The sequence below is a fragment of the Leptodactylus fuscus genome, unplaced genomic scaffold (assembly GCF_031893055.1).
Source record: "Leptodactylus fuscus isolate aLepFus1 unplaced genomic scaffold, aLepFus1.hap2 HAP2_SCAFFOLD_210, whole genome shotgun sequence".
Lineage (NCBI taxonomy): Eukaryota > Metazoa > Chordata > Amphibia > Anura > Leptodactylidae > Leptodactylus > Leptodactylus fuscus.
This window is the reverse complement of record NW_027440233.1, coordinates 19,090-41,343: the sequence shown is the minus strand read 5'-3', so window position 1 is coordinate 41,343 and position 22,254 is coordinate 19,090. Positions and strand designations below refer to the sequence as shown.

Below are 22,254 nucleotides of genomic sequence, written 5' to 3'. Positions count from 1 at the left end.
TTTGATCATTAAGATGTAGCGCCTCTCAGTACTTTGACCATTTACATGTGGCGCCTGTCAGTACTTTGACCATTTACATATAGCGCCTGTCAGTACTTTGACCATTTACATGTGGCGCCTGTCAGTACTTTGATCATTCACATGTAGCGCCTGTCAGTACTTTGACCATTCACATATGGCGCCTGTCAGTACTTTGATCATTCACATGTAGCGCCTGTCAGTACTTTGACCATTCACATATGGCACCTGTCAGTACTTTGATCATTCACATGTAGCACCTGTCAGTGCTTTGACCATTCACATATGGCGCCTGTCAGTACTTTGATCATTCACATGTAGCGCCTGTCAGTACTTTGACCATTCACATGTGGCGCCTGTCAGTACTTTGACCATTTACATGTGGCGCCTGTCAGTACTTTGACCATTCACATGTGGCGCCTGTCAGTACTTTGACCATTCACATGTAGCGCCTGTCAGTACTTTGATCATTCACATGTGGCGCCTGTCAGTACTTTGATCATTCACATGTAGCGCCTGTCAGTACTTTGACCATTCACATATGGCGCCTGTCAGTACTTTGATCATTCACATGTAGCGCCTGTCAGTACTTTGATCATTCACATGTAGCGCCTGTTAGTACTTTGATCATTCACATGTGGCACCTGTCAGTACTTTGATCATTCACATGTAGCGCCTGTCAGTACTTTGATCATTCACATGTAGCGCCTGTCAGTACTTTGATCATTCACATGTGGCGCCTGTCAGTACTTTGATCATTCACATGTAGCGCCTGTCAGTACTTTGACCATTCACATATGGCGCCTGTCAGTACTTTGATCATTCACATGTAGAGCCTGTCAGTACTTTGACCATTCACATGTGGCACCTGTCAGTACTTTGACCATTCACATGTGGCGCCTGTCAGTACTTTGATCATTCACATGTGGTGCCTGTCAGTACTTTGATCATTCACATGTGGCGCCTGTCAGTACTTTGACCATTCACATATGGCACCTGTCAGTACTTTGATCATTCACATGTAGCACCTGTCAGTACTTTGACCATTCACATATGGCGCCTGTCAGTACTTTGATCATTCACATGTAGAGCCTGTCAGTACTTTGACCATTCACATGTGGCGCCTGTCAGTACTTTGACCAGTCACATGTGGCGCCTGTCAGTACTTTGATCATTCACATGTGGTGCCTGTCAGTACTTTGACCATTCACATGTGGCGCCTGTCAGTACTTTGACCATTCACATGTGGCGCCTGTCAGTACTTTGACCAGTCACATGTGGCGCCTGTCAGTACTTTGACCATTCACATATGGCGCCTGTCAGTACTTTGATCATTAAGATGTAGCGCCTCTCAGTACTTTGACCATTTACATGTGGCGCCTGTCAGTACTTTGACCATTTACATATAGCGCCTGTCAGTACTTTGACCATTTACATGTGGCGCCTGTCAGTACTTTGATCATTCACATGTAGCGCCTGTCAGTACTTTGACCATTCACATATGGCGCCTGTCAGTACTTTGATCATTCACATGTAGCGCCTGTCAGTACTTTGACCATTCACATATGGCACCTGTCAGTACTTTGATCATTCACATGTAGCACCTGTCAGTGCTTTGACCATTCACATATGGCGCCTGTCAGTACTTTGATCATTCACATGTAGCGCCTGTCAGTACTTTGACCATTCACATGTGGCGCCTGTCAGTACTTTGACCATTTACATGTGGCGCCTGTCAGTACTTTGACCATTCACATGTGGCGCCTGTCAGTACTTTGACCATTCACATGTAGCGCCTGTCAGTACTTTGATCATTCACATGTGGCGCCTGTCAGTACTTTGATCATTCACATGTAGCGCCTGTCAGTACTTTGACCATTCACATATGGCGCCTGTCAGTACTTTGATCATTCACATGTAGCGCCTGTCAGTACTTTGATCATTCACATGTAGCGCCTGTCAGTACTTTGATCATTCACATGTGGCACCTGTCAGTACTTTGATCATTCACATGTAGCGCCTGTCAGTACTTTGATCATTCACATGTAGCGCCTGTCAGTACTTTGATCATTCACATGTGGCGCCTGTCAGTACTTTGATCATTCACATGTAGCGCCTGTCAGTACTTTGACCATTCACATATGGCGCCTGTCAGTACTTTGATCATTCACATGTAGAGCCTGTCAGTACTTTGACCATTCACATGTGGCGCCTGTCAGTACTTTGACCATTCACATGTGGCGCCTGTCAGTACTTTGATCATTCACATGTGGCGCCTGTCAGTACTTTGATCATTCACATGTGGCGCCTGTCAGTACTTTGACCATTCACATATGGCACCTGTCAGTACTTTGATCATTCACATGTAGCGCCTGTCAGTACTTTGACCATTCAGATATGGCGCCTGTCAGTACTTTGATCATTCACATGTAGAGCCTGTCAGTACTTTGACCATTCACATGTGGCGCCTGTCAGTACTTTGACCAGTCACATGTGGCGCCTGTCAGTACTTTGATCATTCACATGTGGCACCTGTCAGTACTTTGACCATTCACATGTGGCGCCTGTCAGTACTTTGACCAGTCACATGTGGCGCCTGTCAGTACTTTGATCATTCACATGTGGCGCCTGTCAGTACTTTGACCATTCACATGTGGCGCCTGTCAGTACTTTGACCATTCACATGTGGCGCCTGTCAGTACTTTGACCAGTCACATGTGGCGCCTGTCAGTACTTTGACCATTCACATATGGCACCTGTCAGTACTTTGATCATTCACATGTAGCGCCTGTCAGTACTTTGACCATTCACATGTGGCGCCTGTCAGTACTTTGACCAGTTACATGTGGCGCCTGTCAGTACTTTGACCATTCACATATGGCGCCTGTCAGTACTTTGACCATTCACATGTGGCGCCTGTCAGTACTTTGACCATTCACATGTGGCGCCTGTCAGTACTTTGACCATTCACATGTGGCGCCTGTCAGTACTTTGACCAGTCACATGTGGCGCCTGTCAGTACTTTGATCATTCACATGTGGCACCTGTCAGTACTTTGACCATTCACATGTGGCGCCTGTCAGTACTTTGACCAGTCACATGTGGCGCCTGTCAGTACTTTGATCATTCACATGTGGCGCCTGTCAGTACTTTGACCATTCACATGTGGCGCCTGTCAGTACTTTGACCAGTCACATGTGGCGCTTGTCAGTACTTTGACCATTCACATATGGCGCCTGTCAGTACTTTGATCATTCACATGTAGCGCCTGTCAGTACTTTGACCATTCACATGTGGCGCCTGTCAGTACTTTGACCATTCACATGTGGCGCCTGTCAGTACTTTGACCAGTTACATGTGGCGCCTGTCAGTACTTTGACCATTCACATGTGGCGCCTGTCAGTACTTTGACCATTCACATGTGGCGCCTGTCAGTACTTTGACCAGTTACATGTGGCGCCTGTCAGTACTTTGATCATTCACATGTGGCGCCTGTCAGTACTTTGACCATTCACATGTAGCGCCTGTCAGTACTTTGACCATTCACATGTGGCGCCTGTCAGTACTTTGACCATTCACATGTGGCGCCTGTCAGTACTTTGACCAGTTACATGTGGCGCCTGTCAGTACTTTGATCATTCACATGTGGCGCCTGTCAGTACTTTGACCAGTTACATGTGGCGCCTGTCAGTACTTTGATCATTCACATGTGGCGCCTGTCAGTACTTTGACCATTCACATGTAGCGCCTGACCACCTTATATCCTCTACACACCGCAGAAGTTGCAGGACGTGATGCCTACCCTGATAGGATCCTGACTGCATTTCTGATAAATTCCATTTTTGGTCATGACTCCCGCCTGGAACAAGAGACAATAAAAGACATTTAGCTCAACCAATCACTAGCTGATGTCAGATCACATGGTCAGATTTAGTACTTCTTCCCCCTCCCCCCATAATGTGACAGGTTAGTCGCCACTCATAGGTGATGACCGTGCACTCCGTCACACACAAGTATCGCACACGTCTCACCAAGGTGGAGCTGCATCCGTATCTCCATCAGCCGCTCAGGGTCTCTGTTGTTGAAATCTGCCCATCGGTGCAGCAGCTGGCGCGGGGTGCGGAGACATCCGGACATGGGCTCCAGGCAGCGGGCGATCTCCTGGAGGATGGCGCGGCGCTGCCGCAGAGAGATGGCGCCCACCCGCTGCAGCTCATCCGGCAGGTAACGATCCATTAACGAGACAAAACACTCCAGTTCTACACGGGAAAAGTTGGGGGACCTGCGGCCGCAGCGCTTCCTCACCACCCCTGAAATGTAAACAGGGGGCGCTATAATAACTGGGGAAACACAATACTCAGATAAAGAAGCCTCCGGAACTCACGTCTGCGGTAAGTGAGCGGCCGCCGATCTGACCAATCTCTCCGAAACCACACGATATCTCTGAGATCTATAACGGCAGCAGAATGATGATGTCACCAGAGGTGTAAACCCGTCATACATGACTGCAAGAGTGTGCAACATATCAAATTCTATCCACATCATACATACATTGTCACGTCTTCACACATTTGTCTCAGCACACATCTGTCCCATCACACGTTCCACATCACACATCTGTCCCGTCACACGTCACACATCACACATCTGTCCCGTCACACGTACCACATCACACATCTGTCCCATCACACGTCACACATCACACATCTGTCCCGTCACACGTACCACATCACACATCTGTCCCGTCACACGTACCACATCACACATCTGTCCCGTCACACGTACCACATCACACATCTGTCCCAACACACATACCACATCACACATTTGTCCCATCACACGTACCACATCACACATCTGTCCCGTCACACGTACCACATCACACATCTGTCCCGTCACACGTACCACATCACACATCTGTCCCGTCACACGTACATCACACATCTGTCCCATCACATGTACATCACACATCTGTCCCGTCACACGTACCACATCACACATCTGTCCCGTCACACGTACCACATCACACATCTGTCCCGTCACACGTACCGCATCACACATCTGTCCCGTCACACGTACCGCATCACACATCTGTCCCGTCACACGTACCGCATCACACATCTGTCCCGTCACACGTACCGCATCACACATCTGTCCCGTCACACGTACCGCATCACACATCTGTCCCGTCACACGTACCGCATCACACATCTGTCCCGTCACACGTACCTCATCACACATCTGTCCCGTCACACATACATCACACATCTGTCCCATCACATGTACATCACACATCTGTCCCGTCACACGTACCACATCACACATCTGTCCCATCACACGTACCGCATCACACATCTGTCCCGTCACACGTACCACATCACACATCTGTCCCGTCACACGTACCACATCACACATCTGTCCCGTCACACGTACCACATCACACATCTGTCCCATCACACGTACCACATCACATCTGTCCCGTCACACGTACCACATCACACATCTGTCCCGTCACACGTACCACATCACACATCTGTCCCGTCACACGTACCACATCACACATCTGTCCCATCACACATCTGTCCCATCACACGTACCACATCACACATCTGTCCCGTCACACGTACCACATCACACATCTGTCCCATCACACATCTGTCCCATCACACATTTGTCCCGTCACACGTACCACATCATACATCTGTCCCAACACACGTACCACATCACACATCTGTCCCGTCACACGTACCGCATCACACATCTGTCCCATCACATGTACCACATCACACATCTGTTCCGTCACACGTACCGCATCACACATCTGTCCCATCACATGTACCACATCACACATCTGTCCCATCACATGTACCACATCACACATCTGTCCCATCACATGTACCACATCACACATCTGTCCCGTCACACGTACCACATCACACATCTGTCCCGTCACACGTACCACATCACACATCTGTCCCGTCACACGTACCACATCACACATCTGTCCCATCACACGTCACACATCACACATCTGTCCCGTCACACGTACCACATCACACATCTGTCCCGTCACACGTACCACATCACACATCTGTCCCAACACACATACCACATCACACATTTGTCCCATCACACGTACCACATCACACATCTGTCCCATCACACGTACCACATCACACATCTGTCCCGTCACACGTACATCACACATCTGTCCCATCACATGTACATCACACATCTGTCCCGTCACACGTACCACATCACACATCTGTCCCGTCACACGTACCACATCACACATCTGTCCCGTCACACGTACCGCATCACACATCTGTCCCGTCACACGTACCGCATCACACATCTGTCCCGTCACACGTACCGCATCACACATCTGTCCCGTCACACGTACCGCATCACACATCTGTCCCGTCACACGTACCGCATCACACATCTGTCCCGTCACACGTACCGCATCACACATCTGTCCCGTCACACGTACCTCATCACACATCTGTCCCGTCACACATACATCACACATCTGTCCCATCACACGTACATCACACATCTGTCCCGTCACACGTACCACATCACACATCTGTCCCGTCACACGTACCACATCACACATCTGTCCCGTCACACGAACCACATCACACATCTGTCCCGTCACACGTACCACATCACACATCTGTCCCGTCACACGTACAACATCACACATCTGTCCCGTCACACGTACCGCATCACACATCTGTCCCGTCACACGTACCGCATCACACATCTGTCCCGTCACACGTACCGCATCACACATCTGTCCCGTCACACGTACCGCATCACACATCTGTCCCGTCACACGTACCGCATCACACATCTGTCCCGTCACACGTACCACATCACACATCTGTCCCGTCACACGTACCACATCACACATCTGTCCCATCACACGTACCACATCACACATCTGTCCCATCACACGTACCACATCACATCTGTCCCGTCACACGTACCACATCACACATCTGTCCCGTCACACGTACCACATCACACATCTGTCCCGTCACACGTACCACATCACACATCTGTCCCATCACACATCTGTCCCATCACACGTACCACATCACACATCTGTCCCGTCACACGTACCACATCACACATCTGTCCCATCACACATCTGTCCCATCACACATTTGTCCCGTCACACGTACCACATCATACATCTGTCCCAACACACGTACCACATCACACATCTGTCCCGTCACACGTACCGCATCACACATCTGTCCCATCACATGTACCACATCACACATCTGTTCCGTCACACGTACCGCATCACACATCTGTCCCATCACATGTACCACATCACACATCTGTCCCATCACATGTACCACATCACACATCTGTCCCATCACACGTACCACATCACACATCTGTCCCGTCACACGTACCACATCACACATCTGTCCCGTCACACGTACCACATCACACATCTGTCCCGTCACACGTACCACATCACACATCTGTCCCGTCACACGTACCACATCACACATCTGTCCCGTCACACGTACCACATCACACATCTGTCCCGTCACACGTACCACATCACACATCTGTCCCAACACACATACCACATCACACATTTGTCCCGTCACACGTACAACATCACACATCTGTCCCGTCACACGTACCACATCACACATCTGTCCCGTCACACGTACATCACACATCTGTCCCATCACATGTACATCACACATCTGTCCCGTCACACGTACCACATCACACATCTGTCCCGTCACACGTACCGCATCACACATCTGTCCCGTCACACGTACCGCATCACACATCTGTCCTGTCACACGTACCGCATCACACATCTGTCCCGTCACACGTACCGCATCACACATCTGTCCCGTCACACGTACCGCATCACACATCTGTCCCGTCACACGTACCGCATCACACATCTGTCCCGTCACACGTACCGCATCACACATCTGTCCCGTCACACGTACCGCATCACACATCTGTCCCGTCACACGTACCTCATCACACATCTGTCCCGTCACACATACATCACACATCTGTCCCATCACATGTACATCACACATCTGTCCCGTCACACGTACCACATCACACATCTGTCCCGTCACACGTACCACATCACACATCTGTCCCGTCACACGAACCACATCACACATCTGTCCCGTCACACGTACCACATCACACATCTGTCCCGTCACACGTACAACATCACACATCTGTCCCGTCACACGTACCGCATCACACATCTGTCCCGTCACACGTACCGCATCACACATCTGTCCCGTCACACGTACCGCATCACACATCTGTCCCGTCACACGTACCGCATCACACATCTGTCCCGTCACACGTACCACATCACACATCTGTCCCGTCACACGTACCACATCACACATCTGTCCCGTCACACGTACCACATCACACATCTGTCCCATCACACGTACCACATCACATCTGTCCCGTCACACGTACCACATCACACATCTGTCCCGTCACACGTACCACATCACACATCTGTCCCGTCACACGTACCACATCACACATCTGTCCCATCACACATCTGTCCCATCACACGTACCACATCACACATCTGTCCCGTCACACGTACCACATCACACATCTGTCCCATCACACATCTGTCCCATCACACATTTGTCCCGTCACACGTACCACATCATACATCTGTCCCAACACACGTACCACATCACACATCTGTCCCGTCACACGTACCGCATCACACATCTGTCCCATCACATGTACCACATCACACATCTGTTCCGTCACACGTACCGCATCACACATCTGTCCCATCACATGTACCACATCACACATCTGTCCCATCACATGTACCACATCACACATCTGTCCCATCACATGTACCACATCACACATCTGTCCCGTCACACGTACCACATCACACATCTGTCCCGTCACACGTACCACATCACACATCTGTCCCGTCACACGTACCACATCACACATCTGTCCCATCACACGTCACACATCACACATCTGTCCCGTCACACGTACCACATCACACATCTGTCCCGTCACACGTACCACATCACACATCTGTCCCAACACACATACCACATCACACATTTGTCCCATCACACGTACCACATCACACATCTGTCCCGTCACACGTACCACATCACACATCTGTCCCGTCACACGTACATCACACATCTGTCCCATCACATGTACATCACACATCTGTCCCGTCACACGTACCACATCACACATCTGTCCCGTCACACGTACCACATCACACATCTGTCCCGTCACACGTACCGCATCACACATCTGTCCCGTCACACGTACCGCATCACACATCTGTCCCGTCACACGTACCGCATCACACATCTGTCCCGTCACACGTACCGCATCACACATCTGTCCCGTCACACGTACCGCATCACACATCTGTCCCGTCACACGTACCGCATCACACATCTGTCCCGTCACACGTACCTCATCACACATCTGTCCCGTCACACATACATCACACATCTGTCCCATCACATGTACATCACACATCTGTCCCGTCACACGTACCACATCACACATCTGTCCCGTCACACGTACCACATCACACATCTGTCCCGTCACACGAACCACATCACACATCTGTCCCGTCACACGTACCACATCACACATCTGTCCCGTCACACGTACAACATCACACATCTGTCCCGTCACACGTACCGCATCACACATCTGTCCCGTCACACGTACCGCATCACACATCTGTCCCGTCACACGTACCGCATCACACATCTGTCCCGTCACACGTACCGCATCACACATCTGTCCCGTCACACGTACCACATCACACATCTGTCCCGTCACACGTACCACATCACACATCTGTCCCGTCACACGTACCACATCACACATCTGTCCCATCACACGTACCACATCACATCTGTCCCGTCACACGTACCACATCACACATCTGTCCCGTCACACGTACCACATCACACATCTGTCCCGTCACACGTACCACATCACACATCTGTCCCATCACACATCTGTCCCATCACACGTACCACATCACACATCTGTCCCGTCACACGTACCACATCACACATCTGTCCCATCACACATCTGTCCCATCACACATTTGTCCCGTCACACGTACCACATCATACATCTGTCCCAACACACGTACCACATCACACATCTGTCCCGTCACACGTACCGCATCACACATCTGTCCCATCACATGTACCACATCACACATCTGTTCCGTCACACGTACCGCATCACACATCTGTCCCATCACATGTACCACATCACACATCTGTCCCATCACATGTACCACATCACACATCTGTCCCATCACATGTACCACATCACACATCTGTCCCGTCACACGTACCACATCACACATCTGTCCCGTCACACGTACCACATCACACATCTGTCCCGTCACACGTACCACATCACACATCTGTCCCGTCACACGAACCACATCACACATCTGTCCCGTCACACGTACCACATCACACATCTGTCCCGTCACACGTACAACATCACACATCTGTCCCGTCACACGTACCGCATCACACATCTGTCCCGTCACACGTACCGCATCACACATCTGTCCCGTCACACGTACCGCATCACACATCTGTCCCGTCACACGTACCGCATCACACATCTGTCCCGTCACACGTACCACATCACACATCTGTCCCGTCACACGTACCACATCACACATCTGTCCCGTCACACGTACCACATCACACATCTGTCCCATCACACGTACCACATCACATCTGTCCCGTCACACGTACCACATCACACATCTGTCCCGTCACACGTACCACATCACACATCTGTCCCGTCACACGTACCACATCACACATCTGTCCCATCACACATCTGTCCCATCACACGTACCACATCACACATCTGTCCCGTCACACGTACCACATCACACATCTGTCCCATCACACATCTGTCCCATCACACATTTGTCCCGTCACACGTACCACATCATACATCTGTCCCAACACACGTACCACATCACACATCTGTCCCGTCACACGTACCGCATCACACATCTGTCCCGTCACACGTACCACATCACACATCTGTCCCGTCACACGTACCACATCACACATCTGTCCCGTCACACGTACCGCATCACACATCTGTCCCATCACATGTACCACATCACACATCTGTTCCGTCACACGTACCGCATCACACATCTGTCCCATCACATGTGCCACATCACACATCTGTCCCATCACATGTACCACATCACACATCTGTCCCATCACATGTACCACATCACACATCTGTCCCGTCACACGTACCACATCACACATCTGTCCCGTCACACGTACCACATCACACATCTGTCCCGTCACACGTACCACATCACACATCTGTCCCATCACACGTCACACATCACACATCTGTCCCGTCACACGTACCACATCACACATCTGTCCCGTCACACGTACCACATCACACATCTGTCCCGTCACACGTACCACATCACACATCTGTCCCAACACACATACCACATCACACATTTGTCCCATCACACGTACCACATCACACATCTGTCCCGTCACACGTACCACATCACACATCTGTCCCGTCACACGTACATCACACATCTGTCCCATCACATGTACATCACACATCTGTCCCGTCACACGTACCACATCACACATCTGTCCCGTCACACGTACCACATCACACATCTGTCCCGTCACACGTACCGCATCACACATCTGTCCCGTCACACGTACCGCATCACACATCTGTCCCGTCACACGTACCGCATCACACATCTGTCCCGTCACACGTACCGCATCACACATCTGTCCCGTCACACGTACCGCATCACACATCTGTCCCGTCACACGTACCGCATCACACATCTGTCCCGTCACACGTACCTCATCACACATCTGTCCCGTCACACATACATCACACATCTGTCCCATCACATGTACATCACACATCTGTCCCGTCACACGTACCACATCACACATCTGTCCCGTCACACGTACCACATCACACATCTGTCCCGTCACACGTACCACATCACACATCTGTCCCGTCACACGTACCACATCACACATCTGTCCCGTCACACGTACCACATCACACATCTGTCCCATCACACGTACCACATCACATCTGTCCCGTCACACGTACCACATCACACATCTGTCCCGTCACACGTACCACATCACACATCTGTCCCGTCACACGTACCACATCACACATCTGTCCCATCACACATCTGTCCCATCACACATACCACATCACACATCTGTCCCGTCACACGTACCGCATCACACATCTGTCCCATCACATGTACCACATCACACATCTGTTCCGTCACACGTACCGCATCACACATCTGTCCCATCACATGTACCACATCACACATCTGTCCCATCACATGTACCACATCACACATCTGTCCCATCACATGTACCACATCACACATCTGTCCCGTCACACGTACCACATCACACATCTGTCCCGTCACACGTACCACATCACACATCTGTCCCGTCACACGTACCACATCACACATCTGTCCCATCACACGTCACACATAACACATCTGTCCCGTCACACGTACCACATCACACATCTGTCCCGTCACACGTACCACATCACACATCTGTCCCGTCACACGTACCACATCACACATCTGTCCCAACACACATACCACATCACACATTTGTCCCATCACACGTACCACATCACACATCTGTCCCGTCACACGTACCACATCACACATCTGTCCCGTCACACGTACATCACACATCTGTCCCATCACATGTACATCACACATCTGTCCCGTCACACGTACCACATCACACATCTGTCCCGTCACACGTACCGCATCACACATCTGTCCCGTCACACGTACCGCATCACACATCTGTCCCGTCACACGTACCGCATCACACATCTGTCCCGTCACACGTACCGCATCACACATCTGTCCCGTCACACGTACCGCATCACACATCTGTCCCGTCACACGTACCGCATCACACATCTGTCCCGTCACACGTACCGCATCACACATCTGTCCCGTCACACGTACCTCATCACACATCTGTCCCGTCACACATACATCACACATCTGTCCCATCACATGTACATCACACATCTGTCCCGTCACACGTACCGCATCACACATCTGTCCCGTCACACGTACCGCATCACACATCTGTCCCGTCACACGTACCGCATCACACATCTGTCCCGTCACACGTACCGCATCACACATCTGTCCCGTCACACGTACCGCATCACACATCTGTCCCGTCACACGTACCGCATCACACATCTGTCCCGTCACACGTACCGCATCACACATCTGTCCCGTCACACGTACCTCATCACACATCTGTCCCGTCACACATACATCACACATCTGTCCCATCACACGTACCGCATCACACATCTGTCCCGTCACACGTACCACATCACACATCTGTCCCGTCACACGTACCACATCACACATCTGTCCCGTCACACGTACCACATCACACATCTGTCCCATCACACGTACCACATCACATCTGTCCCGTCACACGTACCACATCACACATCTGTCCCGTCACACGTACCACATCACACATCTGTCCCGTCACACGTACCACATCACACATCTGTCCCATCACACATCTGTCCCATCACACGTACCACATCACACATCTGTCCCGTCACACGTACCACATCACACATCTGTCCCATCACACATCTGTCCCATCACACATTTGTCCCGTCACACGTACCACATCATACATCTGTCCCAACACACGTACCACATCACACATCTGTCCCGTCACACGTACCGCATCACACATCTGTCCCATCACACGTACCACATCACACATCTGTTCCGTCACACGTACCGCATCACACATCTGTCCCATCACATGTACCACATCACACATCTGTCCCATCACATGTACCACATCACACATCTGTCCCATCACATGTACCACATCACACATCTGTCCCGTCACACGTACCACATCACACATCTGTCCCGTCACACGTACCACATCACACATCTGTCCCGTCACACGTACCACATCACACATCTGTCCCATCACACGTCACACATCACACATCTGTCCCGTCACACGTACCACATCACACATCTGTCCCGTCACACGTACCACATCACACATCTGTCCCAACACACATACCACATCACACATTTGTCCCATCACACGTACCACATCACACATCTGTCCCATCACACGTACCACATCACACATCTGTCCCGTCACACGTACATCACACATCTGTCCCATCACATGTACATCACACATCTGTCCCGTCACACGTACCACATCACACATCTGTCCCGTCACACGTACCACATCACACATCTGTCCCGTCACACGTACCGCATCACACATCTGTCCCGTCACACGTACCGCATCACACATCTGTCCCGTCACACGTACCGCATCACACATCTGTCCCGTCACACGTACCGCATCACACATCTGTCCCGTCACACGTACCGCATCACACATCTGTCCCGTCACACGTACCGCATCACACATCTGTCCCGTCACACGTACCTCATCACACATCTGTCCCGTCACACATACATCACACATCTGTCCCATCACACGTACATCACACATCTGTCCCGTCACACGTACCACATCACACATCTGTCCCGTCACACGTACCACATCACACATCTGTCCCGTCACACGAACCACATCACACATCTGTCCCGTCACACGTACCACATCACACATCTGTCCCGTCACACGTACAACATCACACATCTGTCCCGTCACACGTACCGCATCACACATCTGTCCCGTCACACGTACCGCATCACACATCTGTCCCGTCACACGTACCGCATCACACATCTGTCCCGTCACACGTACCACATCACACATCTGTCCCGTCACACGTACCACATCACACATCTGTCCCATCACACGTACCACATCACACATCTGTCCCATCACACGTACCACATCACATCTGTCCCGTCACACGTACCACATCACACATCTGTCCCGTCACACGTACCACATCACACATCTGTCCCGTCACACGTACCACATCACACATCTGTCCCATCACACATCTGTCCCATCACACGTACCACATCACACATCTGTCCCGTCACACGTACCACATCACACATCTGTCCCATCACACATCTGTCCCATCACACATTTGTCCCGTCACACGTACCACATCATACATCTGTCCCAACACACGTACCACATCACACATCTGTCCCGTCACACGTACCGCATCACACATCTGTCCCATCACATGTACCACATCACACATCTGTTCCGTCACACGTACCGCATCACACATCTGTCCCATCACATGTACCACATCACACATCTGTCCCATCACATGTACCACATCACACATCTGTCCCATCACACGTACCACATCACACATCTGTCCCGTCACACGTACCACATCACACATCTGTCCCGTCACACGTACCACATCACACATCTGTCCCGTCACACGTACCACATCACACATCTGTCCCGTCACACGTACCACATCACACATCTGTCCCGTCACACGTCACACATCACACATCTGTCCCGTCACACGTACCACATCACACATCTGTCCCGTCACACGTACCACATCACACATCTGTCCCGTCACACGTACCACATCACACATCTGTCCCAACACACATACCACATCACACATTTGTCCCGTCACACGTACAACATCACACATCTGTCCCGTCACACGTACCACATCACACATCTGTCCCGTCACACGTACATCACACATCTGTCCCATCACATGTACATCACACATCTGTCCCGTCACACGTACCGCATCACACATCTGTCCCGTCACACGTACCGCATCACACATCTGTCCCGTCACACGTACCGCATCACACATCTGTCCCGTCACACGTACCGCATCACACATCTGTCCCGTCACACGTACCGCATCACACATCTGTCCCGTCACACGTACCGCATCACACATCTGTCCCGTCACACGTACCGCATCACACATCTGTCCCGTCACACGTACCGCATCACACATCTGTCCCGTCACACGTACCGCATCACACATCTGTCCCGTCACACGTACCTCATCACACATCTGTCCCGTCACACATACATCACACATCTGTCCCATCACATGTACATCACACATCTGTCCCGTCACACGTACCACATCACACATCTGTCCCGTCACACGTACCACATCACACATCTGTCCCGTCACACGAACCACATCACACATCTGTCCCGTCACACGTACCACATCACACATCTGTCCCGTCACACGTACAACATCACACATCTGTCCCGTCACACGTACCGCATCACACATCTGTCCCGTCACACGTACCGCATCACACATCTGTCCCGTCACACGTACCGCATCACACATCTGTCCCGTCACACGTACCGCATCACACATCTGTCCCGTCACACGTACCACATCACACATCTGTCCCGTCACACGTACCACATCACACATCTGTCCCGTCACACGTACCACATCACACATCTGTCCCATCACACGTACCACATCACATCTGTCCCGTCACACGTACCACATCACACATCTGTCCCGTCACACGTACCACATCACACATCTGTCCCGTCACACGTACCACATCACACATCTGTCCCATCACACATCTGTCCCATCACACGTACCACATCACACATCTGTCCCGTCACACGTACCACATCACACATCTGTCCCATCACACATCTGTCCCATCACACATTTGTCCCGTCACACGTACCACATCATACATCTGTCCCAACACACGTACCACATCACACATCTGTCCCGTCACACGTACCGCATCACACATCTGTCCCATCACATGTACCACATCACACATCTGTTCCGTCACACGTACCGCATCACACATCTGTCCCATCACATGTACCACATCACACATCTGTCCCATCACATGTACCACATCACACATCTGTCCCATCACATGTACCACATCACACATCTGTCCCGTCACACGTACCACATCACACATCTGTCCCGTCACACGTACCACATCACACATCTGTCCCGTCACACGTACCACATCACACATCTGTCCCATCACACGTCACACATCACACATCTGTCCCGTCACACGTACCACATCACACATCTGTCCCGTCACACGTACCACATCACACATCTGTCCCAACACACATACCACATCACACATTTGTCCCATCACACGTACCACATCACACATCTGTCCCGTCACACGTACCACATCACACATCTGTCCCGTCACACGTACATCACACATCTGTCCCATCACATGTACATCACACATCTGTCCCGTCACACGTACCACATCACACATCTGTCCCGTCACACGTACCACATCACACATCTGTCCCGTCACACGTACCGCATCACACATCTGTCCCGTCACACGTACCGCATCACACATCTGTCCCGTCACACGTACCGCATCACACATCTGTCCCGTCACACGTACCGCATCACACATCTGTCCCGTCACACGTACCGCATCACACATCTGTCCCGTCACACGTACCGCATCACACATCTGTCCCGTCACACGTACCTCATCACACATCTGTCCCGTCACACATACATCACACATCTGTCCCATCACATGTACATCACACATCTGTCCCGTCACACGTACCACATCACACATCTGTCCCGTCACACGTACCACATCACACATCTGTCCCGTCACACGAACCACATCACACATCTGTCCCGTCACACGTACCACATCACACATCTGTCCCGTCACACGTACAACATCACACATCTGTCCCGTCACACGTACCGCATCACACATCTGTCCCGTCACACGTACCGCATCACACATCTGTCCCGTCACACGTACCGCATCACACATCTGTCCCGTCACACGTACCGCATCACACATCTGTCCCGTCACACGTACCACATCACACATCTGTCCCGTCACACGTACCACATCACACATCTGTCCCGTCACACGTACCACATCACACATCTGTCCCATCACACGTACCACATCACATCTGTCCCGTCACACGTACCACATCACACATCTGTCCCGTCACACGTACCACATCACACATCTGTCCCGTCACACGTACCACATCACACATCTGTCCCATCACACATCTGTCCCATCACACGTACCACATCACACATCTGTCCCGTCACACGTACCACATCACACATCTGTCCCATCACACATCTGTCCCATCACACATTTGTCCCGTCACACGTACCACATCATACATCTGTCCCAACACACGTACCACATCACACATCTGTCCCGTCACACGTACCGCATCACACATCTGTCCCATCACATGTACCACATCACACATCTGTTCCGTCACACGTACCGCATCACACATCTGTCCCATCACATGTACCACATCACACATCTGTCCCATCACATGTACCACATCACACATCTGTCCCATCACATGTACCACATCACACATCTGTCCCGTCACACGTACCACATCACACATCTGTCCCGTCACACGTACCACATCACACATCTGTCCCGTCACACGTACCACATCACACATCTGTCCCGTCACACGAACCACATCACACATCTGTCCCGTCACACGTACCACATCACACATCTGTCCCGTCACACGTACAACATCACACATCTGTCCCGTCACACGTACCGCATCACACATCTGTCCCGTCACACGTACCGCATCACACATCTGTCCCGTCACACGTACCGCATCACACATCTGTCCCGTCACACGTACCGCATCACACATCTGTCCCGTCACACGTACCACATCACACATCTGTCCCGTCACACGTACCACATCACACATCTGTCCCGTCACACGTACCACATCACACATCTGTCCCATCACACGTACCACATCACATCTGTCCCGTCACACGTACCACATCACACATCTGTCCCGTCACACGTACCACATCACACATCTGTCCCGTCACACGTACCACATCACACATCTGTCCCATCACACATCTGTCCCATCACACGTACCACATCACACATCTGTCCCGTCACACGTACCACATCACACATCTGTCCCATCACACATCTGTCCCATCACACATTTGTCCCGTCACACGTACCACATCATACATCTGTCCCAACACACGTACCACATCACACATCTGTCCCGTCACACGTACCGCATCACACATCTGTCCCGTCACACGTACCACATCACACATCTGTCCCGTCACACGTACCACATCACACATCTGTCCCGTCACACGTACCGCATCACACATCTGTCCCATCACATGTACCACATCACACATCTGTTCCGTCACACGTACCGCATCACACATCTGTCCCATCACATGTGCCACATCACACATCTGTCCCATCACATGTACCACATCACACATCTGTCCCATCACATGTACCACATCACACATCTGTCCCGTCACACGTACCACATCACACATCTGTCCCGTCACACGTACCACATCACACATCTGTCCCGTCACACGTACCACATCACACATCTGTCCCATCACACGTCACACATCACACATCTGTCCCGTCACACGTACCACATCACACATCTGTCCCGTCACACGTACCACATCACACATCTGTCCCGTCACACGTACCACATCACACATCTGTCCCAACACACATACCACATCACACATTTGTCCCATCACACGTACCACATCACACATCTGTCCCGTCACACGTACCACATCACACATCTGTCCCGTCACACGTACATCACACATCTGTCCCATCACATGTACATCACACATCTGTCCCGTCACACGTACCACATCACACATCTGTCCCGTCACACGTACCACATCACACATCTGTCCCGTCACACGTACCGCATCACACATCTGTCCCGTCACACGTACCGCATCACACATCTGTCCCGTCACACGTACCGCATCACACATCTGTCCCGTCACACGTACCGCATCACACATCTGTCCCGTCACACGTACCGCATCACACATCTGTCCTGTCACACGTACCGCATCACACATCTGTCCCGTCACACGTACCTCATCACACATCTGTCCCGTCACACATACATCACACATCTGTCCCATCACATGTACATCACACATCTGTCCCGTCACACGTACCACATCACACATCTGTCCCGTCACACGTACCACATCACACATCTGTCCCGTCACACGTACCACATCACACATCTGTCCCGTCACACGTACCACATCACACATCTGTCCCGTCACACGTACCACATCACACATCTGTCCCATCACACGTACCACATCACATCTGTCCCGTCACACGTACCACATCACACATCTGTCCCGTCACACGTACCACATCACACATCTGTCCCGTCACACGTACCACATCACACATCTGTCCCATCACACATCTGTCCCATCACACATACCACATCACACATCTGTCCCGTCACACGTACCGCATCACACATCTGTCCCATCACATGTACCACATCACACATCTGTTCCGTCACACGTACCGCATCACACATCTGTCCCATCACATGTACCACATCACACATCTGTCCCATCACATGTACCACATCACACATCTGTCCCATCACATGTACCACATCACACATCTGTCCCGTCACACGTACCACATCACACATCTGTCCCGTCACACGTACCACATCACACATCTGTCCCGTCACACGTACCACATCACACATCTGTCCCATCACACGTCACACATAACACATCTGTCCCGTCACACGTACCACATCACACATCTGTCCCGTCACACGTACCACATCACACATCTGTCCCGTCACACGTACCACATCACACATCTGTCCCAACACACATACCACATCACACATTTGTCCCATCACACGTACCACATCACACATCTGTCCCGTCACACGTACCACATCACACATCTGTCCCGTCACACGTACATCACACATCTGTCCCATCACATGTACATCACACATCTGTCCCGTCACACGTACCACATCACACATCTGTCCCGTCACACGTACCGCATCACACATCTGTCCCGTCACACGTACCGCATCACACATCTGTCCCGTCACACGTACCGCATCACACATCTGTCCCGTCACACGTACCGCATCACACATCTGTCCCGTCACACGTACCGCATCACACATCTGTCCCGTCACACGTACCGCATCACACATCTGTCCCGTCACACGTACCGCATCACACATCTGTCCCGTCACACGTACCTCATCACACATCTGTCCCGTCACACATACATCACACATCTGTCCCATCACATGTACATCACACATCTGTCCCGTCACACGTACCGCATCACACATCTGTCCCGTCACACGTACCGCATCACACATCTGTCCCGTCACACGTACCGCATCACACATCTGTCCCGTCACACGTACCGCATCACACATCTGTCCCGTCACACGTACCGCATCACACATCTGTCCCGTCACACGTACCGCATCACACATCTGTCCCGTCACACGTACCGCATCACACATCTGTCCCGTCACACGTACCTCATCACACATCTGTCCCGTCACACATACATCACACATCTGTCCCATCACATGTACATCACACATCTGTCCCGTCACACGTACCACATCACACATCTGTCCCGTCACACGTACCACATCACACATCTGTCCCGTCACACGAACCACATCACACATCTGTCCCGTCACACGTACCACATCACACATCTGTCCCGTCACACGTACAACATCACACATCTGTCCCGTCACACGTACCGCATCACACATCTGTCCCGTCACACGTACCGCATCACACATCTGTCCCGTCACACGTACCGCATCACACATCTGTCCCGTCACACGTACCGCATCACACATCTGTCCCGTCACACGTACCACATCACACATCTGTCCCGTCACATGTACCACATCACACATCTGTCCCGTCACACGTACCACATCACACATCTGTCCCATCACACGTACCACATCACATCTGTCCCGTCACACGTACCACATCACACATCTGTCCCGTCACACGTACCACATCACACATCTGTCCCGTCACACGTACCACATCACACATCTGTCCCGTCACACGTACCACATCACACATCTGTCCCATCACACATCTGTCCCATCACACATTTGTCCCGTCACACGTACCACATCATACATCTGTCCCAACACACGTACCACATCACACATCTGTCCCGTCACACGTACCGCA

General features: G+C 51.4%; 1 protein-coding gene across 1 annotated transcript in view; it reads right to left on the bottom strand.

Moving 5' to 3' along the window:
- Positions 1 to 22,254, bottom strand: part of LOC142187372 (uncharacterized) — a gene marked incomplete at its 5' end in the record, with an annotated part of 76,252 nt that overhangs the window by 40,984 nt on the left and 13,014 nt on the right. The window contains 3 exons of the mRNA XM_075261577.1: positions 3,821 to 3,877; positions 4,050 to 4,328; positions 4,403 to 4,468. Coding sequence (XP_075117678.1) covers positions 3,821 to 3,877; positions 4,050 to 4,328; positions 4,403 to 4,468 — 402 coding nt within the window. The remainder of the gene's footprint in view (positions 1 to 3,820; positions 3,878 to 4,049; positions 4,329 to 4,402; positions 4,469 to 22,254) is intronic.